The 24968-nt window shown below is 44.8% G+C and overlaps 3 protein-coding genes across 3 annotated transcripts; 2 read left to right on the forward strand and 1 right to left on the reverse strand.

Moving 5' to 3' along the window:
• Nucleotides 1-1226: 1226 nt before the first annotated feature.
• LOC308151403 (guanine nucleotide-binding protein G(I)/G(S)/G(O) subunit gamma-12-like) lies at nucleotides 1227-1861 on the forward strand (the record flags this gene model as incomplete). The annotated part of the gene is made up of 2 exons (XM_080524266.1): nucleotides 1227-1319; nucleotides 1736-1861. 2 exons carry the CDS (start codon nucleotides 1227-1229, stop codon nucleotides 1859-1861), a joined length of 219 nt encoding a protein of 72 aa, XP_080380392.1.
• A 2763-nt stretch (nucleotides 1862-4624) lies between these two features.
• fbxw9 (F-box and WD repeat domain containing 9) lies at nucleotides 4625-10252 on the reverse strand. The gene is made up of 8 exons (XM_080523216.1): nucleotides 10050-10252; nucleotides 9762-9897; nucleotides 9488-9632; nucleotides 8251-9256; nucleotides 7955-8103; nucleotides 7095-7298; nucleotides 5210-5275; nucleotides 4625-4998 (listed from the first exon to the last, which is right to left on the reverse strand). The coding sequence occupies exons 2-8, from the start codon at nucleotides 9887-9889 to the stop codon at nucleotides 4930-4932; spliced, it is 1767 nt and encodes a 588-aa protein (XP_080379342.1). The 5' UTR covers nucleotides 9890-9897; nucleotides 10050-10252; the 3' UTR covers nucleotides 4625-4929.
• A 4661-nt stretch (nucleotides 10253-14913) lies between these two features.
• On the forward strand, nucleotides 14914-21903 carry dhps (deoxyhypusine synthase). The gene is made up of 10 exons (XM_080524264.1): nucleotides 14914-15034; nucleotides 15661-15860; nucleotides 16562-16711; nucleotides 16929-17050; nucleotides 17560-17656; nucleotides 17757-17843; nucleotides 17969-18074; nucleotides 19586-19689; nucleotides 19934-20059; nucleotides 21361-21903. The coding sequence occupies exons 2-10, from the start codon at nucleotides 15666-15668 to the stop codon at nucleotides 21451-21453; spliced, it is 1080 nt and encodes a 359-aa protein (XP_080380390.1). The 5' UTR covers nucleotides 14914-15034; nucleotides 15661-15665; the 3' UTR covers nucleotides 21454-21903.
• Nucleotides 21904-24968: the final 3065 nt, after the last annotated feature.

Raw genomic sequence — 24968 nt, forward strand, 5'->3', positions numbered from 1 at the left:
GTACGTTCCCAGTCTCTGTGTACGTTCTCAGTCTCTGCTAGACCTTGCACCAAAAATCCAACTACTCAGTATCAACATTACAGTTTCTTTCTAGTCAGTCTGTGTACGTGGATATAAGAGCAGGGGAAAACAGTAAAAAGAAAAGGTAAAGAAAATACAATAAAAATACATTTAAAAAAGGGCTAGTTGATAAAACATTTTAAGTGCAGTAGCTGGCAAATGAGCAGTGGGCAGGTGCAGATAAGCTAGTTGAAGGCTATATTGAAGAAGTGCGTTTTTAGCTTTCTTTTAAAAATATTTAGTGAGCTGGCTTCCCTGTATTTCACTGTGGTTAAATGACCCTGCCGGTTTCTCATCTCATCATCACTTCCATCTGGGTTTGGAAGATGGATGACGCTTGTTTAATTAACCTTTATTTATCCAGTTTAGTCTCACTGAGAAAACATTTATTTTTCAAAAGATACCTGGTCCAAGACTGCATTTGAAGGCAATTGCTTACTTTTCCACTTTAAAGCGCCAACAGACTACTCTAGATATAACATTTTACCCTAGAATCATAGCTTAAATTAATAATATATACATTATACATACATACACTTTTGTGCTACTAGATGAAATGTAACAACAAATACAAAATACAAGTTTAAGTTATATTAATTAATGATATCCTCTGCTGTGTCATTCATTCCCATACACACACACACACACGGTCAATGTCGTCCTGCAGTCTCTTTCAAAATCAGTGAGGACTGGTGAGGGATGTGTGATGTTTGATGTTGCTGTGACATTTCCAGAGAGGTGTGTGTCTGGCCTTTAAACCCGACACACATCACAGGAGCTTTGAAGCGCCCTCCGCAGTGACCTCTGCATCTTTGTTGACACAGAGAGCAGAGGGCTGGGAGTAGAGGACAGGTTAAAAGGAGACGAGAGGTGTGTCACTGCAGACATTTTCCAAAAGCCGTAATTCCTACAGCTAAATACATACTGGGGGATAGCACAGGTTGAGGATGGGATAGCACAGGTTCTGAATGAGCATTTAAGTTCAAATTCTGGAAAAATTGGACTGTTTTAATTTTTTCGGTTTTATAGGTACTGATCCATAGGCTTCAATGTCACATTCAAAAAAGGATTCCAGTACAAAAGTTATATCAATTCCTGAAGGAGGAGAGTGTTCAGACTGCAAACAGGTACTAACAGAGGGAGTTTGTACCTCTCTGGTGTAGGTGATGTCAGGGAAGGTGTGCAGCAGTAACAGTGTCTTACAGGCACGGAGAGCTGTTGAGCAACTACGTGTGGAGGCAAGCACAGAGAGGATCAAGGTGAGAATGCGTGTATCATGAAATGCATTGTTTTGGTACAGACTTCATGCAAGGAATGACAAAAGAAACAACAGAGAGAAATTGAGAGAAACATTTCTACATTTTATTTTGTGTGTCAAAATGTTGCTTATTAAGGTTTGGAGGAAGGGAATGTGGACTATACACAGTACATGTTTCGGAGACAACTCGTCTGGGTATGCATCATGAGGCAGTATCTAGATTGTGGGCATCACCCCTCATTTTAATAATCAGATAATGGACATGGAGCTAGTCTTCAACTAAACAAAACACAGAATATCTGACCAATTGCATAGGTAACGTAACTGTGATTCTAAAAGCTGTCGTGTGTTGGATGTACATGCAGGTTGTATTGGACAAGCTCTCAGTCATGTCATTTCTCTCTCTCCCCCCCATAGACCTCTCTAGCAGCCGCCCAGCTGGTGCAGTATTGTCAGGAGCATGGTCGGAGTGACCCCCTCCTCACTGGCATCGCTGCCTCCTCCAACCCCTTCAAGGACAAGAAGACCTGTTTGCTGCTGTAGCTCCTTTACGGACGCTGGTTCCCCCTCAGCATCACAGCAGAGTCACACCCCTGGGAGTCAGGACGCATTCAGACTGAAACGGACGGCATGGACGTAGTGTTTGTATATACATACTCTCTACGGTTAGAATGTGGAGGTGTGGCATTGTGTACTATGGTCCATCACAAGCAGAATCCTCCCTAATGTTGGACATATGTCAGCTGTAGGAAAAAGACAGGAAATGGAAATGTTGTGCCCATTATCGGTGAGCCCCATAGGAAAACTATTGGCTCCATTTGTTTTTAAGGGATACAAAAAGGTCCTGTCTAAACTCGCCCTTAAACGCTCTTCTTATATTGGTTACCTGGCTAGAAGTTATACTAAAAGCTGGCCCTCAGTGTCTTGACAGCAGTGGTGTTTGCATACCTTGTGTAGTAGCTTGTAGATAAGACTATAACACACAGTGGTTTCCAAATAAATAACTCTGAAGCTGTGAAAATAAATCATACACAGTATATTATTCATCACAAAGCAAAAAAAAAAAAAAGTCTCATTGCTGCTGGAACTGATGAGGAGATCATGATGACTGTACAGTACATGTCAGGGAAGGCAGCATTAACAGTGCAGAGTAACACATAGCTACAGTAGTACTGTATGACCAACAACAACAACAATTGGATGATAATTAGGGATGGGAATTGAGAACTGGTAACAAATAGTTTGATGCATTGGAATCGTATGCCTCCGAGGTTATCGATTCCTCTTATCGATGCCGGAATGTTTTGCTCATTCGCTGGCAGTTGTCCGAGCATCTGAACATTACAATCTAAAAACGTTGGAGCAAGTCGTTGCAAAATGTTATGGTTGCGGCTTGACTGGTACTCTAGAGAGTATTATTCAACAACACGCATCTACATGTAACAAAACAGGTAATAATCATCTAACTGCATATACGCTATTGTTTTAAGAAGAAAACACTGAGTTTTCAGCAGTAAGTGTAAATGTTCAGATATTATACACTGTGTTCGGAGACTTGAGATAATAAAACAGCTGCGTTGACGCTGAAAACCTGTGTAGGCCTATTTTTTTTCCACATCAGGAATCGATAATGGAATCGATAAAGAATCAAACCGATAAGCAGAATCGATAATGGAATTAATCGGTATTAATAACATCTTATCAATTCCCATCCCTAGTGAGAATTCATTGTTTACATGAAGGCTAAGTAGATTTGGAGGTTTTGCACTCAGTTTCGACAATTGACGCACTTAGCCTCAGGGTAGATGCTATGAAGCTGCTGATTCCATTAGATGGTAAGAAATGCAAAAGCACTTTGGGTCACCTTAAGTAACAGCGACCACAGAGGAAGAAAATGTAACGCAGTGTCAATGACAAACATGCTATGCTACTGTGAGACCATTCTGATCCCGTTCATTAATAGATAATAGTTATACAAAAGACAATCAGCAGGTCAGAGAGGGCTGGACTGGCCATGGTGGTTCTGTTGAATCTATTTACATTGCCACAGAGCAGTTTGTAAAAAGCTTTCTACGTACCTATGTCATGTGTTGTGTAGATTTGGTTATATGCCTCAACCCAGAAATGAATGGGAAAGATAAGCACAGTAGTCTTATGTCCTAAATTTCATTCGGTGGACATCTTTTCCATTCATTTGGTGTTGAGGCATATAGCTGAGGTAGCCCTGCCTGCGACTTCTAAGCCCATATGTAGCCCTCATACAGCACAACAAGGACGTTCTCTGAACTGCAGTGTAATGGTTTAATGTCTGAAACCTCGGCGGTCCCACTATCTTTGAGGTCTGACAGCATCTGACAAATCTTTGATTTATTCATGGAACGCTAATTGTAAACTGTCATTTGGAATGTCTGCAATGCTTGTGTCAGTCTTCTTGAAAGTTTAGCCTTTAGTAAAGTAAATGCTGTGACTTGAACTCCCCTTAAAGCTGGAATCCAGATAAATACTCTTTTCCCCCGTCGCAATAGACACACACACCACACCACACAGCGTTCAGCAAGATGTCAAATCATTTTACAAATACTTAGGGAAGAACATTAAAAGCAATCACTCCTTTTCTTAAAGACACACAAACGTTTTTGTTTTGTTTTTTTTCATCTATGACACTAGTCACACTAGTCATATGCTCACAGCATATGTGGTTCTCTTCCTTATAGTTGGGGGCCTTAGGGATATTTTCGTGCAAATTTGTGCAAAAGCACCACATTTGGCCCAGATGTAGCTCAGAGTATGCTCTAATGATTTAGCCAGGGCGCCCGAGCCAACGACCACCGGGGTTGCCATGGCGGCCAAATCAATATGTCCGCCCTCCGAAAAAGGTTTTGGCTATAACTTTTGAACCAAATGAATTAGAAATGTAAGCTTGGTGTCTATTTTATGTTTTTTGACTATTAGAAACGCATTGGAATGCTTATATTTATGATTGGGTGTGTCTGGGTGTGTGCCATATTGATTTGGCCGCCATGGCGACCCCGGTGGTCGTTGGCTCGGGCGCCCTGGCTAAATCATTAGAGCATATCTGAGCTACATCTGGGCCAAATCTGGTGCTTTTGCACAAATTAGCATGAACATAGCCTCATATAGCCCTAAGGCCCCCAACTATATGATAAAACTCACTTTCGGGTAGTTGCCATCTTGGAAATATGCAAATTAGGGGTCCAGACACACCCAATCATAAATATAAGCATTCCAATGTGTTTCTAATAGTCATAAAACATAAAATAGACACCAGGCTTGCATTTCTAGTTCATTTGGTTCAAAAGTTATAGCCAAAACCTTTTTCGGAGGGCGGCCATATTGATTTGGCTGCCATGGCGACCCTGGTGGTCGTTGGCTCGGGCGCCCTGGCTAAATCATTAGAGCATACTCTGAGCTACATCTGGGCCAAATTTGGTGCCTTTGCACAAATTTGCACGAACATAGCCTCATATAGCCCTAAGGCCCCCAACTATTACAGAAATGGCAAACCATAACAGTGTAATATCCTTTGTTGTCAGTCTTGAATCATGTCATTTAGAAATGGCGTAGATCAACATAGGGTGCGGTGTCCCACCTCACCGTCTGGCCCTCCACACCTCCACGTCACCGGCGGCGATGGCCAGCACTCCCGCCTCCACACTCAACTGTCAAGACAGGAGGAAAAAAGGATGAGTTTTTATGTCCAAACAAACTCCTGTCAAGACCCATAGAGTGAGCTGAACTGAGGGAGGGCGGGAGAGATGAGATGGTAGTACACAAACAAAGCTCTTAAATGATGTCACAGATGCAGTTCACATTTGTTAGAAAACTCATCATGAACGGTCTTATAATTGGAGTAAGACAAAAGGGACTCACCCCGTTAACCCCGTCTTGGTGGTGCAGTGTGCATAGTGTCCTTGGGGGGGCGCAAGGGAGATGAACCTGAATTTAGCATAAGAGGAAGAGGGAAGGGGGAGCAGCACAGGAGTTATGTACAGTCTGAGTGCCCTCTGTAATTATTGGTAAAGATAAATCAGACCCACTTCGACACATGGCCTGCCGGGGATTTGATCCGCTGTGAGCTGCCGACATTGCGATCATTAGACGCCGGCTCTACCGGCTGAGCCACAGCCGCCACGATGTATGTTAAATTAGACAAATTCTGTTTGGATATAATTTGACCATCCCATGACCTCATATTTGTTTTTTTGTTTCTGTTTTCTTTTTTTTATACTATTGTGTTATTGAGTATGTTTCATTTTTGTAAAGAAGCTCTGTTTGTGAGTTTCTTGCATCTAAAGTGATGTTAATAAATAAAAAGTTAAAAATAGAATTGTGCAGTCTCCTCTTCAGCTCAGCCCACAGGTTTTCAATTGGGTTTAGGGCAGGGGACTGAGATGTTTTGACATATGTTTTGGATCATTGTCCTGCTGGAAGATCCAATGATGACCCAGTTTTAGTTTCCTGGCAGAGGCAGCCAGATTCAGAATTAAAATGTCCTGGTATTTCATGGAGTTCATGATGCCATGTACCCTAACAAGGTTCCCAGGGCTTTGGGAAGAAGAAAAAAAAGCTTCACAACATCCCAGAACCGCCACCATAATTAACAGTGGGAATCAGGTTCTTTTCGGCTTCCTTCTTTTTATGCCAAACCCACCTTGAGTGTTTGTTGCCAAAAAGCTCAATGTTTGACCATAGAACACATAAAACACGGTTCATCTGACCATAGAACAAGGTTCCAGTCACAGTTCCAGTAGCGTTTCATACTCCAGGCACTTACGTTTGTGGTGAAATGACAGGAAAGGTTTTTTTCTGGCATGCCTTCCAAATAATTTGTTGGCATGGAGGTGGCGTCTAATGGTAGTTTTGGAGACTTGTTGACCCCAAGATGTTACTCTCCTCTGTAATTCTCCAACACTGATCCTAGGGATTTCTCTCTTTTTTTGCCTCTCTTATCATCCTCCTCACTATGCGTGGGGGCAAACTAAACTCCTTTTCCAGGCAAGTTTGTAACAGTTACAGTTGCTGACTTATGAAGTTCAACACACTTTTCATTCATTTCATTTGATTTGTGTGTTCTCTTGTATTTCCATTGCTGATATATGAATAAGGGAATATGGCCTGTGTCACCTCATATTTATACCCCAGTGAAACAGGAAGTCATGGATTACTGCTTGAAAATTCCTAAACACTCTTGATCAACTTCAAAGAGTAAAATATAAATGGAAAAAAATATTTCTTGACAGATTTTTTTTCTCTGAATACATTTACTTCAATTAAAGGATGGATGTTTCTCATTTATTTCAGTTTGACATTAAGCTAATAGGCTAGGTGCACGATCTCCACTACTTCCTGAAAGGCACCTGGCATGAACATATCCTGTCTCACTCTATTGGTTTAATTGATTAATCAGCTGTGCAGTAAACTGTTGGAACACACAGTGCACAGATGATTAATCAATTAAACCAATAGAGTGAGACAGGATATGTTCATGCCAGGTGCCTTTCAGGAAGTAGTGGAGATCGTCCACCTAGCCTATTCACCAAAAGGTGAATTTTGTATAACCCTTTTTACTCATCTTAACCAGGGGTGCCAATAATTGTGAAGGGCACTGTACATTTCATACAAGCACGATGGACTACAAACTACTGCATCATCTTTGAGTCATCCAAGGAGTTACGAGAGTGGGCCTCAACAAACGCATGGGGAGCCTTGGGAGGGAGGGGGGGGGGGGGAGAGAGAGCGAGCGACCAGGTCCTACCTTGAGGGTACGGTCCGAGGAGCAGGTGTAGAGGGTTCCTGGGGATGTGTGGATGCCGGTGACCAGTGCGGTGTGTCCCACGTCAAACTGGGACGCAAGCTTCAAGGAGCCAGCCTGCATAGAGAAGGTGTGAACCATGCCTCGGTTGTCACCCGCCCACACCTCACTGCCACTGTAGGACATGGACAGCAGGTAGGAGCTCAGCTGAGGAGAGAAGACAAGTCAACAACATGAAGACACACAGGTGTCCCTCACTCACTCATGCACGCACGCACACTTTTCAGCGACAAACTATCTTCTAATGGGTTTGTTTGTTTATTAGGATCCCCATTAGCTAATGCCATGACATTAGCTAGTCTTCCTGGGGTCTGATACAAAAATCATATTTGAACAATTGTCAACATTATATACATACAGACAATTGTAAACATTGTATACCGTACATACATACATACATCATAATAACAAATTAAAATAATTTTAAAAAATTCAAATAAATGAAAAATGTCTATGCATTTCCAAAACATTTGTGCAGTGGAGAGCTAATCTAGCAGCTTTGTTTTGAGCTATTGGGAGTTATCTTAGATCTTTCTTAGCTGCAGAAACAGCTACACAGCTACACTAAACAACAGGGTGTTTAGTAGTCAAATGTTGTATTCTGTTTTGTTGGTAAGAGGAGTTTAGAACTTGGTCTGTATACCGTATGTCTGTGTCTTTATCCCTAGTCTTTATCCATCATTGTGCTGTCATACACCTTCCCCATCCCGTATCCCAGTACATATTACAATAAACTTGAATTGAACAAATTGTGGGGCGTGTGTGTGTGTGTGTGTGTGTGTGTGTGTGTGTGTACTGTGTACCTGGAGTTTCTGCAGTGTTTTCCCTGCTCTGCGGTCATATACAGCTACTGTCCGGTCTTTGCTGCCAGACAGGATGTACTGGTCGTCTGCAGCCAGGCACAGCACAGCGTTACTATGGAGACGGAGGCTCTTCACCAAGGGCTCCGGCACTGCGGCACAGACATATGACATCATCCCTCACGCCATAAATCCACCTGTCATTTTTTCATCCTCGTTTTTGATTGACAGACAATAGATGGGCCACAACCTTTTACATCGCAATCCCCTCTCCACAGTAGCCCCCTGGGTGTACTAACCTCTGATGTCGTAGATGCTGACCTTCTTGTCGTAGGTGCCGGCCAGCAGCACGTCTGTCTGGCAGGACAGACAGAGGACGGCGGCGCGGGCCCCGATCAGGCCCTTCTCCGCTCCCCCGGCCCCCAGGTCCCACAGCCTGATGGTGCTGTCGAAGGAGCCGGAGGCCAGGAGGGAGTCGCGGGCCGCCAGGCACCACACCCAGCCCTGGTGGGTACTGAAAAGGCCCTGCCCCCCCAGCGTGCGCAGCAGCGTGCCCTTCGACCCCTTTGACCCTACCCGCAGGTCCCATAGGTTGACGTTCCGGTCACGTGAGCCTGAGGCGCACACCGCCCCTTCTCCCCCGACCAGCAGTACGGAGTTGACTTCAGCGATGTGTCCCAAGGGTAGGGACAGGCGCTCCAGGGCCGGGGGGGGACTGAGGTCTCCGAGCTGGTCCTGCTCCCTCTCCCCCTCTCCACCCTGCATCTGGTCTGCTACCTCCTCACGACCGTCTCTGTCCTCCACCACCACCCTCTCTTCCACCTCAAGGGCCTCCAGCGCCTGTCTCTCATCTCTTTCTACCTCCATCATCATGTCGTCCGCTCCAGCCTCCTGCCTCTCCTCTTCCTCCCCCGCCCATGGCCATCCTACTCTCTGTAGCGGCCTCTCTCCCTCCTCCTGCAGTTCTTCTCCGTCCAGATGCTCCTCCAAGCCGGCGCCTGCCCAGTAGGCCTGCAGTAGTACTGCCATCTCTACTCCCTCGTCGGCCTGGGCCCTGCCCTCTTCCTCGACCTCGGCTCTTGGTCCACCGTTCCCTCCCTGGTCCTGTTGTTCTCTCTCCCTGGCGGCCCGCTCGGCATGTCCTGCCCAAAAGGTGATGAGCTGCTCCATCTCCAGACAGGCAGTGGGCCAGTCAAACCCGTCCCGGGGGCCGATGGGGAAGCTGGCTCTCGAGCCTGTTAGCCGGCGCGCCCGCAGCTGCCACGCCGTGCTGTCCTTGCCAATGTTCCCTAAAGCGTGACACACCTGTGACAGGAGAGAGGGGGGGGTTTCAAATTTGTCCAGAGGAAAGAAGAATAAATAACGTCATAATTGTGGGGCCGATTGAAAAAGATAACGCCTGTGTGCAGAGCCTGAGAGGACAGACAGTCTATCTGCTTTAGGAAACTCTCTTGTGAATGTAATGCCATATCAAGTTAGAGCAGAACCAGACCAGGCTAGGCAGGTATGACGATGACCCCCAGCACACACACTCACCTGAGGCAGGACCGTGATGACACACTGTGCTGGAAGGTGCGAGGCAATGCGGGCCACCATCTCCCATGGCAAGGATAGCAAACCACTTCCCTCACCAGAGGGGGAGGGGCTTGGCTGTGCAGAGAGCTGAGGCCCTGGAGGCAGCCTGTAAGAGAACAGTATGGGGCTATAAGTCTAAACTGCAATGAATTCTAGTCAAGACAAGGAAGGAGGTTTGAGACCTATGGAAATGTGATATCAAAGCAGGATGGTGTGTGTTTTGAGTGAGACTAACCCCAGTTGCTCAGGCCTGGGGACTTCATTGTAGTGCTGGTTCAGAAGGCCTTTCTGCCCATCCTGGCCCCTCTTTCCTCTCTCTGCTCCTGCCTCCTCTTCCTCCACAGTGACCCGAGGCTCTGACATCCCCTCCACTGCAACCAGGACATGGGCATCAAGTAGCGTCAAGTAAAATGATGGCCACAATTCTTTAAACTGTAGGAACTCACACCATTTTTCAGATCTAGATCCAGGGACAGTTCCTAGCTAGTTAGCTATATCATGGCTAGAGTGGCTAAGGACTTACCCAGCTAAAGGTCCTTCTGTCACGTTAAGTCTGACGGTAGCCTCCTTGTGTTATTATGTCATGTCACTTTGTCAGGGGTGTATAGCTTCCATAACAATGTAAAGACTAACGTTAGACAAGTGAATTAGCTTGGGGTGGTTAATAAGAAGTCACTGTTCGCAGTCAAGTTAGCTAGCTATGCAAATGACAACTTGTTTGTTCGACAAGTGAGTGAGACGCGGGTACCAGAATCCAATCTTAACGCTGGCTACAAGCAAGCGAAAAACGACATTTATGTCTTGAAGAATTCCGTTTTTCTCTCTTCTGAGAACAACACACGTTCTCATCTGTTGTTTTGGCAGCTGCTTGTCTGTGTTCAATTCAACATTTCCGGCGCACAGAAAATGTCGTCATCGGGTGTGGGGACAATTCTTCTTCTTCTTCTGTTGGATTGAAACGGCTGCTTGCGTCCTTAACCCTCCGGTTGTGTTCCCGGTCAAATCTGACCGAGAGCAACTTTCATCAATCATAAATATTGTGTTTTACATTTGATTGCCTCAAGGCCTTATGATATCCTCCACACTAGGCATTTGAACATATAAAATTGCTGACTAACCACTGGCATTGAATTTTGAGGTTTTAGTCAACTTTGTAACATCGGTGGTGTTCCCGGTCAAAAATGACCGCCATAGGAAATTAATGGATAACACAAGTTGGAACAAGCTACAACATTCCAGGATGTATCAGACCTGTTCAAATACCTCATATAAAGTTTGACACATTTCAAACTAAACAATTAGGTGTTTGTTATGGGAACCCTTCTCTTTCCCGTGCTTATTTGCCCATCCGAACCAGACCTTCCAGACTAAACATTGTTTAGTCTGGAAGGTGTGGTTCACCTGGGGTGAAAGAGAAGGGTTCCCATAACTCTGGAAGGTATGGTTCTGATGGACACATAAGCACGGGAAAGAGAAGGGTTCCCATAACAAACACTGAAATGTATCAAACGAAACAGGTGTTTGTTATGGGAACCCTTCTCTTTCCCGTGCTTATATGCCCATCCCCCCACGTGAACCACACCTTCCAGACTTAACTCTCACAGACCCCCTATATAAAGCTTTATTTGTGCTTTGCTCTGAATTCACTCTGTGAACACAATGAGTAAGCGGCTGTCTAAGCGATTATCTGTCAGAGAGGCTCTCGACCGAATTTTTTAACCAGATGAAGAGGAGATTGAAGTTGAACCAGAGATAGAGGAGGATGTCTCAGAATTGGAAGACAACACCGATCCTGACTTCGATCCAGAATGTTATGAGACAGACGGCGAGGAAGAGGCCCCTGAGGAAGAGGCCCCTGTGGAAGAGGCCCCTGAGGAAGAGGCACCTGAAGAACAGGCACCTGAGGTGACATTCCAGTCCAAGGGTGGCAACTTGCTCTGGTATTCATCCTCCCAGGATAGAGCAAGCAGAGCGAGAGTGGAAAACATCATAAGGATGACACCAGGACCAACGCGGTATGCTACATCTCGTGTGGATGACATCAAGTCCAGCTTCCAACTGTTTTTACCAGAGTCCATTGAGGAAATTGTACTGGACATGACAAACCTGGAGGGGAGGCGTGTGTTTGGGGACACATGGAGAGCACTGGACCAGGTAGACCTTCAAGCCTACATAGGTCTGTTGATTCTAGCAGGAGTATATCGGTCAAACAATGAGGCTACAAAGAGTCTGTGGGATGCGGAGTGCGGGAGGCCTATATTCCGGTCCACTATGTCATTACAGCAGTTTCATGTCCTGTCGAGAGTTATCCGATTTGATAACAGAGATACAAGACCTGCCCGCTGGCGAAATGACAAACTGGCTGCCATCAGGAACGTTTGGGACAGGTGGGTGGAGCGCCTACCACTGATGTACAATCCAGGCCCTGAGGTGACAGTTGACGAGCGCCTGGTCCGTTTCAGAGGTCGCTGTCCCTTCAAGCAGTACATCCCACGCAAACCAGGCAAGTATGGAATCAAGATCTGGGCAGCATGTGATGCCAGGAGCAGCTATGCCTGGAATATGCAGGTCTACACGGGAAAACCTGTTGATGGAAGGCCAGAAAAAAACCAGACCATGCGTGTTGTGCTGGACATGACAGCCGGTCTCAAGGGGCATAATATCACATGTGATAACTTTTTCACCTCATATGCGCTTGGTCAGGAGCTGTTGAAACGCAAGCTCACCATGGTGGGGACAGTGAGGAAGAACAAGCCTGAACTTCCCCCTGCGCTGGTGTCAACCAGAGGGAGAGAGATACTCTCATCAAAATGTGCTTTCACTGCCACACACTGTCTTGTGTCCTATGTTCCCAAGAAGAATAAAAATGTCATCCTGATGAGCACGGTACACAAAGACGCTGATGTCAGCACCACAGAGGACAGGAAGCCCCAGATCATCCTGGACTACAACAGCAACAAAGGAGGTGTGGACTGCCTTGATAAGGTAATGTATATTTTCATCTATCATGCATTTTATTTTACTTTTATTCATGTGAAACAATGAATTTTTGTGTACGACAGATTCAATATTATTTCCAACCTCTTATTTATTTTTTCTTTCATTGCAGCTTACTGGCACGTACACCTGCCAGCGAATGACAGCCCGTTGGCCAGTGGCAGTGTTCCACAACATCCTGGATGTGTCTGCGTGTAATGCATATGTGGTATGGATGGCGATCGACCCAGTGTGGAATCGGGGGAAGAGTTTCAAGAGGAGACTCTTCCTGGCAGAGCTCGGGAAAGCATTAGTTACTCCTCTAATTCAATGGCGCCAGCACCTTCCCCGCACACCAGCCTCTGCCAGTCTGGTTAGGAGTCAGCAAGCCCCAGCCGCTGCCCCCCAGCAAGGACAGGGGCAGAAAAGGCAAAGATGCAAGCTCTGTGCCCCTAGAGACAATAAAACAAGCCTTACATGCTACAAATGTGATGCCTACGTTTGCAAGGCACACTCTGACCTGATTGCAAAATGCCACTCCTGTGGGTGAACACACACACACAGGCAGAGAGACCTTGACCCTGACCACCGTTCTTGTGGTGTACCTCCTCTCTCAACCAAATCATCAAAATAGAATTATATGCACATGCAACACTACAGTAACAGCTATGATTGGGCAATGGTATAGTATATGTCCTGGCTTTCTTGCTTCTGCAAGCAAGCAAACACACACACACACACACACACACACACACGACAATTCATTCTGATGTTCTGTGAATTTGTTTTACAATAAATGTTCATTTTGGAATACATTTTCAGTGTCTATTCTTTCTATATTGCAGTTATTCAGGTTAACCAATAGTCTACATTGTTTATGTCTCATCAAATTTTGCACAGTATATGTTGAGATGTTGAAGAACTGATCCAATGTGTTGTTTGGCAGAGATATATAGAGTTTCAGGGTGTAACTGGCCTTCTTATTTGAAATTCTCAAAAACGGAAATGAAATATTCAATTTCTACTGTGTATTTAGTCTCATTACAGTAATTTGGTCATATCTATGTTCATTTTTTAACATCTCACAGGTCTCAGCTTTCACCAGGTACCAAATTTAGCAAATTTGACCATGTAGTTTTGGAGATATGAAGCAGTTAATCAGACCGGTCTAATTAGACCGGGAACACCAAGGATGGGGGGGCAAACATGAACACAACCCGAGGGTTAACGTTGCACGTATATCCAGCTGCAGCCGCAGCCAACGTGACGGAAGTTGAACTACCATATATGGTTCGTATAGCTACGTATGAACTACCATATATGGTTCGTATAGCTACGTATGAACTACCATATATGGTTCGTCTAGCTAACCATGTTTGGCTGCGGCTGCAGCTGGACCCTTCTTTAACGTTGCACTACTGCCATCTTCTAGACGTAGCCAACTCCTACATTGTCCGGTGTTGTGTCTCTTTCAACTGCTACTGCAAGTTGCTTGAAAAATAAAAAAATAAAAAAGGTAGAAAAATAACGTTAGTCGCCATGTCAAAGTGGGGGAAATACAAAAAGATGTACCGAAAGGAGTGGGAGAGTGAGCCAACTCTCAGAAGTTGGATTGCACGTGTCGTGGGAGATGACTCAAAGGCCCGTTGTAAATATTGTAACAGTGAAATCAGAGCCCAGTTGAATGACCTGAGAGACCACGCCGCCACGAAGAAACACAAGTCCCGCTCCTGTGTTCCACACGTCCAGAGTCGGGCTGGACCGGTGGCAAAAGATGGACATCGTCCTCCAGTTGATGCTCTTCACTTGATGCCAGTCAATTCTTCAAGTTCAAGATCGAGTAGTCTACGTAAAGGTAAGATCCTTTTATACATGCCTACTTACTTTGAGTGTTCTGTATTGTTTTATGTCAGCTGATGTGGCAGACAGACATGTTCTGTGTCTATCCCCGCCTGCACACGGACCTTGTGCGCGTGTGTGTGAGCGAAGTTCCCTTTCTACCACCTAACTTTATAGTTATGAATTAAGTCAGAATCAAGTGTTTATTCTGCCTTTTATACGTGCCTATGTCACGTCTCCTATTTTTACACCTGCGCAGTAGTATACGTGACACTTTAGTAGAGCCGAAACGGCTTACTACTATTGTTGTTGAATGCAGCTGCATCTTCTTGTTAATAAAGACGTTTTTCAAAACCTACGGCCAGTTTGTTACCAAGAGGAAGGATGAACATAATAACACCTGTGGCCTCTGCTTGCAAGCGTATGGTTAATCGGTTTTCTGCCAATGCACGTTTTTGGTGGATTTGGCGGTTTTTAGACTGGTTGGGCTGGAAATGGTCAATCTCATTTGGCAACCCTGGCTACGTAGGGCTTTTGTCCCATTTCCCTCTCCGTAGCAGGGCCAAGCAAGTGAAGCACAAGACGAGTCCATGCTGTTGATGTGTTGCTTGTTTTTTGGCTCTTTCTGCGCACAGAAAACTCTAACCAGCATCCATTAAATACATATAACCAACCGGTGATCATCACACCTTGGTATGTTGCTTAATTTGTCAGAGAACGTGTTGTCTTTAAACCCACTTTAATAGCTAGCTAGTAGTTACCTACCTTGGCAAGCTAGTATGATAGCACAGTATGACTAGCTAGGTACCAGCAGTTGTGATTCAACACAAACACTTCTATCAATGTCTTTTATCCATTAACTATTGTGTTATTGAATGTTTGATCTATTTACTTCTTATATTTGCTTTTATTCATTGTCATTTTTATTTTCTTACTATGCTCCTCTGGCTGTATTTTTTTTAATGCTGTATGTAAAGCACTTTGAATTGCCCCTGTTGTATGAAATGTGCTATATAAATAAACCATCTTGCCTTACATGCCAGGAAGCAATATTTAGCAGATAAAATGACAACGTCACAATATTCAACCTAGACTTTGTTACCAAACGTGATGAAAATGTAGCTATGTATTTTCTAAACTCAGAGAAAACCTTTCAACCTGTATCAGGATCCTGCTTACCACATCATTTTATCCTCTTTCTGATGATGTACTCGTACTCTCTCACAACTGCACTAATCTCTATACCAACCAATGGAGTTGTGAGAACAGCCAGACCCCTGCTTGGTCAGAAGCCTGACTTTTCTATCTTGTTTTGACAGAAGACATGGCAGAACACGCCCCCTCCGTTGCCATGGAGGCAGTGCTGAAGCAGAGCACTGCCCTCCCTGACGACATGCTCAAGATCAGAGGTTATGACTTCAATCAGGGAGTGGACTACCGGGCACTGCTGCAGTCTTACCTCACCACGGGGTTCCAGGCCAGCAGCATGGGCCAGGCCATCCAGGAGATCAACAACATGGTGAGGCACAGTGGACAGCCTGGAGGTGTAGGGGGATGGAGGACAGCCATACTGGAGGTGTAGAGGGATGGAGGACAGTCATACCTGGAGGTGTAGGGGGATGGAGGACAGCCATACTGGAGGTGTAGAGGGATGGAGGACAGTCATACTGGAGGTGTAGAGGGATGGAGGACAGTCATACTGGAGGTGTAGAGGCATGGAGGACAGCCATACTGGAGGTGTAGGGGGATGGAGGACAGCCATACTGGAGGTGTAGAGGGATGGAGGACAGCCATACTGGAGGTGTAGGGGGATGGAGGACAGTCATACTGGAGGTGTAGAGGGATGGAGGACAGCCATACCTGGAGGTGTAGGGGGATGGAGGACAGCCATACCTGGAGGTGTAGAGGGATGGAGGACAGCCATACTGGAGGTGTAGAGGGATGGAGAACAGTCATACTGGAGGTGTAGAGGGATGGAGAACAGTCATACTGGAGGTGTAGAGGGATGGAGGACAGTCATACTGGAGGTGTAGAGGCATGGAGGACAGCCATACTGGAGGTGTAGAGGCATGGAGGACAGCCATACTGGAGGTGTAGAGGGATGGAGGACAGCCTGGAGGTTAATGCTTTATAGCATTAATGATCTACTGTCATTAATGATCTACTGTCTAACCACACTCCAAGACATATTTGTCCTTTGTCACCCACTCATAACCACAGATAGAGAAGCGCCTGGAGCCAGTGGAGGAAGAGGAGGGATCCGACTCTTCACAGTCCCACTCAGGCTGTACCATCTTCCTGGGGTACACCTCCAACCTCATCAGCTCTGGAGTGAGAGAGTCCATCCGCTACCTGGCACAGCACAAAATGGTACACTCCAGTCACTGGCCAACTCTCCACAACATATGTGTGCTGTATACCACTGGACTACTTACCTACTGTACTGTATTCATTTTACTCTTGTGTACTTGTGTACTACGTGTACAGTGAGATAAAAGCGATGCTGATTCTGATCTATTCAAAGGAGATCTCATAGACTGTGATGAAATGGAATGTTAGATTTGTTTGTGGCCCCCCCTCCGCTTAGGTGGACGTCATTGTGACTACGGCTGGGGGGATAGAGGAGGATTTCATCAAGTGTCTGGCCCACACCTACCTCGGAGCGTTCAGCATGCCAGGCAAGGACCTGCGCCAGAGGGGCATTAACAGGTAGAGTATTACCACGGTCACTGACGCTACAGTACTCACGCTAATACTGTTTGTCATACTGATTCTGATGCCCTACTACCGTTGCTGATCGCTACCACTCATACAGATGCTACTGCTAGCGCTACAAGAGCTAACACCATTTTACCACCACTGCGTATTATTCACACTCACAGTCTTATTCACACGGTTACTGCCTAACAATCAAAACTGTAGTCTCAAGTCAATCTCCTGATGTCTCTTCCACTGTTTCTCTCTCTCTCTGTCTCTCTGTCTCTGTCTTTCTCTCTCTCTCTCTCTCTCTCTCTCTCTCTCTCTCTCTCTCTGTCTCTCTGTCTCTCTGTCTCTCTGTCTCTCTGTCTCTCTGTCTTTCTCTCTCTCTCTCTCTCTCTGTCTCTCTGTCTCTCTCTCTCTCTCTCTCTCTCTCTCTCTCTCTCTTTCTCTGTCTCTCTCTCTTTCTCTGTCTGTCTCTCTCTCTCTCTCTCTCTGTCTCTGTCTCTCTCTGTCTCTAGGATAGGTAACCTCCTGGTGCCCAATGATAACTACTGTAAGTTTGAGGACTGGTTGATGCCCATCCTGGACCAGATGGTGCAGGAGCAGAAAACCGAGGTACTGCATGCTGCTTTAAAGAGGATGGGATGTGTTCTTTCTGCTCTAGTGTTGCTGTTTTGGGGACTTCCATTTGACCGTTGACCCATCCATCCCTCAGGGTACTCACTGGACCCCCTCAAAGATGATCCACCGTCTGGGCAAAGAGATCAACAACCCCGACTCTGTCTACTACTGGGCCTACAAGGTGAGATCTGGGGGTGCTCTGAGGTACCAGCTCTCTTTGTAAGAAGTGCTGGAGCTCAACGCTGTCACTGGCTACATTTAAACCACAGCTCCCGCTTGATGGGGAATGTTGTGTGTGTGTTTCAGAATGATATCCCAGTGTTCAGCCCTGCTTTGACAGATGGATCCCTTGGAGATATGATCTACTTCCACTCGTATAAGAACCCTGGGCTGATACTGGATATAGTGGAGGGTAAGAGAGAGGGGACAGGGTGTATGCCTATGTATTTTAGTGTGTGTGTGTGCATGTGTGTGTGTGTGTGCACTTGCGCTCATTACTGATGTGTAAGATAGGGATGGACGGTTTTTCGGTTATACCGAAAACCGGGGTTTATACAAATAGAAACGTTTTTTTTATCAAAACCGTCTGAAACCGTATTTTTTTTTTTTTTTTTTTTTTTTCAAAGAATAAAACTGGAACATGTCACATGTTTGTCGTGTGTGAAAATAACAATGATACGGTCTGAATCTGCCGCGCAATGAGTGAGAGGTTTGGTCAGTTGTGAAGAATAACTGAGGATTAATATCTAATTGGGATTATATTTAAGGGTAACGAATCACTCTATGGGAAAGATAGTTGCTTTCAGTTATTGGTAGATAGGAAAGGTTTTTTACAATTACTCGCTTACATTTAATAAGATCATTTTCGCTGCTCTCTGTAAAGCGCATTGGGTCACTTTTGTGAGAAATGCGCTATAGAAATAAAATGTGATTTGATTTGAAATCAATCAATCAAACTTTATTTATGTTCTATAGCACAAATCATGCATTGAATGTAACTCCAAGTGCAGTATTTACTAAACCACAATATAATAAAACAAGAGCTATACGGATCAAGAGTGTTTGTGCACAGCGCCACTGTGTGTGAAGGCGCTACTGAAAGTGATGACAGAACGCATGTCTCAGAAGATACGCGGTCACTTAGTGACGCAAAGGTAGTTCTGTATTTATCTCTATCTGTATTAGTACATTTATTTTGAAAGCTCTATTTTGACAGCTCTACCATGGGCACTTTTATTTTGATGGGGCATTCTTTGTTGATTGACTTACGACAGTTCAGGACGAGTCAGTTCACTGCATAATTCTAAGTCTAATATTTCAGTGATTATTGAGCAGTATTCAAATATTTAAATACATTGAGCAGCAGCTGAAACTTTGTCTAAGAACCAAGATATTGAGAAAGCAGTTCATTCAAGGAAGACGCTGTTCCAAGAGATGATCTTCCGTGCAGGCGTGCACCCTGGATCAGCAGAGCTGGTGTGTTAAGTGTTCATGTGTTTTCATGTATGGTGTAGCTTACAAAAGTCTGCCTTTCCACTTATATTTGTGAAACTAAGTAGCCTAAATGTGTTGCGACTGTGCTTACGGTGTTTTAATGGTGTTCGACATGTGTATTGTAGCAGTAGGGCTCAATTATTTGAAATTGGCGATCTTTTTTTTAAAATTAATTTTTTTTTTTACGTTTTTTTTTTCCGGTTAACCGGAAAACCCCGGTTTTAGTCTTTGACGGTTTTTCGGTTTCAATAATTGGAAACCGTCCATCCCTAGTGTAAGATTGTTACTGCAGGACTATAGGACTATCTTTTCTGGGTTCCCACAACGTCAAAACTAAACGCCAGTGTGTTTGGTTTTGGAGTCAGTCGTGTTAGTCATGTTGTTTTTGATAGTTAGTGATGATAACACTAATGGTGCCGAACGTTTTAGATATCCGGAGGTTGAACAGTATGGCAGTATTTGCCAAGCGGACAGGAATGATCATTCTTGGTGGAGGACTCGTCAAACACCATATATCCAACGCCAATCTGATGGTAACTATTGTCCTTTTAGCTTTAAAAATCACCTCATGTTTTCTGTATGTGCTGTATGTTGTGTAACCAGTAAGCTAAGTATAGCACAATAATTTGAGGAATTTGAATTATTATTACTTCTCGCTCCCTCCCTCCCTCCCTCTGTCTCTCTCTCTCTCTCTCTCTCTCTCTCTCTCTCTCTCTCTCTCTCTCTCTCTCTCTCTCTCTCTCTCTCTCTCTCTCACACCCTCTCTCTCTATCTCAGAGGAACGGGGCAGACTACGCAGTGTTTGTGAATACAGGCCAGGAGTTTGACGGCTCAGACTCGGGTGCCAGGCCTGATGAGGCAGTGTCCTGGGGGAAGATCCGTATGGATGCCAAACCAGTCAAGGTACCTCCCCAGTAACCCTGCCTCACCTCCCCAGTACTGGCTATGAACACAATGAATCCATCAAATGTACAGAGAGAAGAGCAACGGACTACACCCTTACTAGATGTACTGTATAAGCACTATGGCAACAAACACTATTTCACTGATGAAGCTTTTTTTTAATATTACTGTCAGTGATCTGTATGTCATATGCAGGGGTGCACATAAATTTTTGGGGCCAGTGCTCAGAGGAGCACCTAGGGATGCTGCTTGGTGCTCCCCGAGCTCGCGAGTCACGACCCGTCCCATAGGATGGATAAAAAAGGGATACATGGATAACTTATATTAGCAAAACGACATTTATTCATAAATAAAGATGAACGAACAAATTATTGTGTGCAAAACAAAAGAAACAAATGCAAAATCAAATGACTGCTCTTTAAGCATGAAAGTCTGTCAGACTCCTTTAAACACAATGAAATCAACTGACATCTCTTTAAGCACTAACTGAATGTCTGTTCTTTAAACACAATGAAATCAACTGACATCTCTTTAAGCACTGCTCTGTTCTGTAAACACTGAAATCAACTTTTCAACAAAAAGTTACAGCCTAAGCATTTATTTATGCTACAAGCTTAATCATCATCATCACTGCTCTCTTGACTGTTGTTAATACTGTCCTCAATTTCAACCATGGTAGAGGATGTTGTAGGCTATCACTTTAAATAGCTCATTATTTTGATTGTGCAACAAAGTCTTTTTTTTCTTCTTTCTAATAGAATTCCAACCATATTCCCTGGGTCAGGGGTCGAGGTGCAATAATGAAGCTGTAAAACAAACGTCTGAACGTTTGAAATCTTCAGAGAAAAGAAACGTGTCCCTTGGTGTTGTTTTTCCTTTTAGCGACGAGTCGTTCGGGACTGAATTTTCACGTGGCGGCGAGATAACCGTGCGATACGCGATACGTGGAATGAAAGTACAAGTTACGATACTTTCCGAATGTTTTCGTGAGGGGAGTCGCCGTGGTCGTCGTCGGTCGACTGTTGTGATGGATTACTCGTCGGGCCTTCGGCTGAGGGGACGGCAAATAGTTACTTAGTGGGGCTTGCAGTGATGCAGCAGTCAGCAGTTGGATTTTGAGGAAGTAAATTCCTCTCCCAGCGCTTCCAGCTGTTGGTGCGCAAGAGCGCGTTCATGCGGCTGATCTGCCGCGCAGCATGCATTTTGGCGACGCATGCGCACTGGCGCACCAGTTATGTGCACCCCTGGTCATATGCCCCATTGTGTCCTTCAGGTGTTACGGTAGTGTTGTTTCCTTCCAGGTGTATGCTGATGCTTCTATCGTCTTCCCCCTGTTGGTGGCTGAGACCTTTGCATACCATGCAGAGAAGCTGGCACCTGAGAAGAAAAACTAATGGAAGCTTTTCCGCTCAACACTAGAAACTCGGCTGGTCCCCCTGTTTTGACTCAACCTTGACATGATTGACTGTTTTTTTGTTGGCGATTTAGAATGGACAAAGAGAACCTGGTGTACTTAACTTTACGAGTTATTCCCTGATATTTTTTGGGATGGAGAAAACACTTCCAATTGTTTTACTATGTGACTTTTTGTTGAACTATTTATGGAGGATGAATAAATCTATCCCTAGGTGTTTTTGTTGAATGGAGCGAACTGTCATGGCGAACCAAATAGACGTGTGTGTGTGTGTGTGTGTGTGTGTGTGTGTGTGTGTGTGAGAGAGAGAGAGATTGGGAGTGTCTCAAATCTAGCGTATGGCAAACTAATGAGGTTTTCTTTTTTTAAGTTAATGAAAGAAAGTCTTTGAGAGCGCATGTATGAAACTGCTTACCTGGGGTGAAATGTAATGGACCCATGGCTTCATTACCGTCTCAGACATGTACATGAATGACGTAATAAGATATGGTTGTATGCATACAATAATATCTTCATATATGATATAAATATTATATTTAAAATAGTTGCTTGTGTATTGGTTGTGTACACTTATTGCCTCTGTGTATGGAATGAAATTATGCCTACTCTTTTCACTCCCCTTTTTACAGTATGTTCAACTCATGTCCCAATGCTGTAGTACCGGATTGATCCACAGGGTGTCTCCCACACCACATTAATGTAGATCCATACCCAGTTGCCAACTCACTTCTTTTGTCCCATCACCACAACACCAATCTATTACGCTGTGGAAGCAGCAACGTTGTGTAATGAATACATGACAGAATCTGGATGCTATCTGGTTAAACTCCATGATATTCAAGTTGTACAGTACATGGATGGCAGTGCCTAGGGATGATTCCACTTGTTTAAAGGAGTGCTATATGTTAGCATGACGCTAAAAGTAGACCACAGAGTGTGGGTTATTGACAGTGAGTGGCCCTTGGCTTCACACCATTACACAGCTACGGTGTGGTGAGAGTTCATCATATGTGTTGCTTGTTCTGTGGCAAAGATGACCGTTTCCATTATTACACACACACACACACTCAAATGCACACACACCCATATACCTGTATCCATGTACCTGCATAGTCAAGCAGTTCTTATTTACCATACAGGTAGTTGATGCAGCAGAGTGCATTGAGGATGAAAGAGTTCAACACATCCACGGCTTTCAATGACGCTAGCCTACTTCAGTGGCAAATAGACGTCAGTTGTTCTCATTGTAATACAACAGTGCTCTCCTCTGATCTTACAATCTCTAATCACTCTTCCTACATCATCTGCTCAAGCCATTATAGTTGCAACCTTTGAGATGGAAATATGGGAACAACCAAGTGTGTATTCTGCTCTATAGCCTTGTTGACGTGGGGAATATTTAGTTGTCAAAATGTCATTTCTTAGTGCTAAGTAGGCTCTGTGACCTTTCCTTTCTGGATGTGGAGACGGGTAAAGTGAATAGAATTGGGATAAGGTCAACTTTCCCCAAACCTCAGCTCACTGTGTCCCACAGTTGGGCGTTCCTCTTTTTGCACCAACTACTTTTCCATTCAATCTTCCCTTCATTTCCCATTGGCTGTGTCTCCGTGGTGCTGTGTGCTGTAGACTAGAGAGAGAGTGTGTGTGTGTTTACCAAGGGCCTTGACGTTAGATTGACAACACAAAGGCTACACTGTATGGATTTTCCATGACATATACTCTTATGTTTGCTTAACGCTTTGTTGGATAAAGACAGGGAGACAGAGGGGTTGAGAGACAGAGGAGATAGTAGCTTGGGGTGGTTGTCTAGTGGCTGTCGTCTGTGTGTATAAACACATGTGTGCGTGCATGCGTGTGTGTGTGTGTTTTTATAAGACCAATGTGTGTGTGTGACAGTGTGATTTGTGCCGTCCAGGACAGTGTGTATCTGGATGAGTTGTAGTCACGCTATGATAATGTTGTGTGGCATCTGCACAGAGCAGACAGTGTCAGCCCCCTCTCCTTCTGAACAATCAGCAGTCTGTGTGATGGGCTGGGGCAGAGCAGTCATAATGGCAATTATGCCTGTACCATAGCCAGATTGGCAGCTATCTACTGTGAGAAAGAGGGAATGAGAGAGAGAGAGGGACAGACGGACAGACTACAAGAGAGGGTGCGTGAATGAGAGAGAGAGAGGGAGAGAGAGAGCAGAAAGAAGGAAAGAAAGTGAGGGAGAGAGAGCAGAGAGAGAGAGTAAGAAGACTGCCTGCACAGCTGTAGGGTGGGGTGAGCCTGTAGGGAGTGTATGTATGTCTGTGTGTCTGTCTGTGTGTGAGACAGTGTGAGTGTAACTGTGTGTGTGTGTGTGTGTGTGTGTGTGTCCTGAGCAGCACTCTGAGTCTATCAAGCAACGTCCTGGGCCCTTATCTGCCTCACTGTTTACCTGTTATGTGTTATGTTTCCATGGTGACTCCCGCCCTGGATCCCTGCCACGTTAACCTGCAGAGGTAACAGCAGGTGAGGGAGTTTGGAGAGAGAGAGAGAGAGAGAGAGAGAGAGAGAGAGAGAGAGAGAGAGAGAGAGAGAGAGAGAGAGAGAGAGAGAGAGAGAGAGAGAGAGAGAGAGAGAGAGAGAGAGAGAGAGAGAGAGAGAGAGAGAGAGAGAGAGAGAGAGAGAGAGAGAGAGAGAGAGAGAGAGAGAGAGAGAGAGAGAGAGAGAGAGAGAGAGAGAGAGAGAGAGACACAGACAGACAGACAGACAGACAGACAGACAGACAGACGGGAGGGTGAATAGAAATATGAGAGAGAGAGAGAGAGAGGGGGGGGGGGACTTACCTATGCTGCTTTCTCAGAAACAGGAAGTTGGCTGATGCGCTGTTCCCTCACTGACGCAGCCAGCTGCCGCCGATGACGGACAGTGTCTCTGTTGCTACGGTGACAACCCAGAAAGTACAAACATCCGCACCACACCGCTGCTAACCTCTTTATTGTCATCAGCATCATCTTCATCATCATCATGGTAATAATCATGGTTATCATCAGTGGTGCAGGGAGAAACGTATTGAGAACGCACAGCTAGATTGTGTAGCATTACACTGTGGGTGATTATCTAATTAACTATAACATCTTTAAGAAAAGGCTGGTCCCTGTTATCAAAACAAATTATGAGACATTCAGAGATGAGAAATGTTCACTTTTCATTGATTCCCTGCTTCTTATAACATATATCATATTTTGTGTCTGGGCTAAGCTATAATTATCATAAACTGCTGGTGATTTGTGTTTGTGTTATTACATCTTTTTATATCCATTGTGGTTTTGTTTTATGGTTTAATAGGATATTGACTGGGAATTCATCGTCCTTATTTCTAATCACATCCTGATGACCATTTAGTAGTAGTAGTGTGTCGAATGTCGATTAGTGAATTGGTGCGATGAAATAACATCTCAGGAAAATGTATGTATGTAACTGGTGTTATGTATTTCCATTACACATTATTTGCATCACTTTCCTCAG

This window comes from Nansenia antarctica (assembly GCF_963989245.1).
Source record: "Nansenia antarctica genome assembly, chromosome: 2".
Lineage (NCBI taxonomy): Eukaryota > Metazoa > Chordata > Actinopteri > Argentiniformes > Microstomatidae > Nansenia > Nansenia antarctica.

What these genes read in the sequence shown, in the direction of transcription:
- fbxw9 (XM_080523216.1), bottom strand. Translation starts at nt 9,889, where the DNA reads ATGTCAGAGCCTCGGGTCACTGTGGAGGAAGAGGAGGCAGGAGCAGAG. An exon ending in CAGCATCTACGACATCAGAG is followed by an intron (nt 8,104 to 8,250) that starts GTTAGTACACCC and finishes TCTGTGCCGCAG; the next exon opens with TGCCGGAGCCCTTGGTGAAG. An exon ending in AAACACTGCAGAAACTCCAG is followed by an intron (nt 7,299 to 7,954) that starts GTACACAGTACA and finishes TTCTCTCCTCAG; the next exon opens with CTGAGCTCCTACCTGCTGTC.
- dhps (XM_080524264.1), top strand. Translation starts at nt 15,666, where the DNA reads ATGGCAGAACACGCCCCCTCCGTTGCCATGGAGGCAGTGCTGAAGCAG. An exon ending in TCCAGGAGATCAACAACATG is followed by an intron (nt 15,861 to 16,561) that starts GTGAGGCACAGT and finishes TCATAACCACAG; the next exon opens with ATAGAGAAGCGCCTGGAGCC. An exon ending in GATACTGGATATAGTGGAGG is followed by an intron (nt 18,075 to 19,585) that starts GTAAGAGAGAGG and finishes CGAACGTTTTAG; the next exon opens with ATATCCGGAGGTTGAACAGT.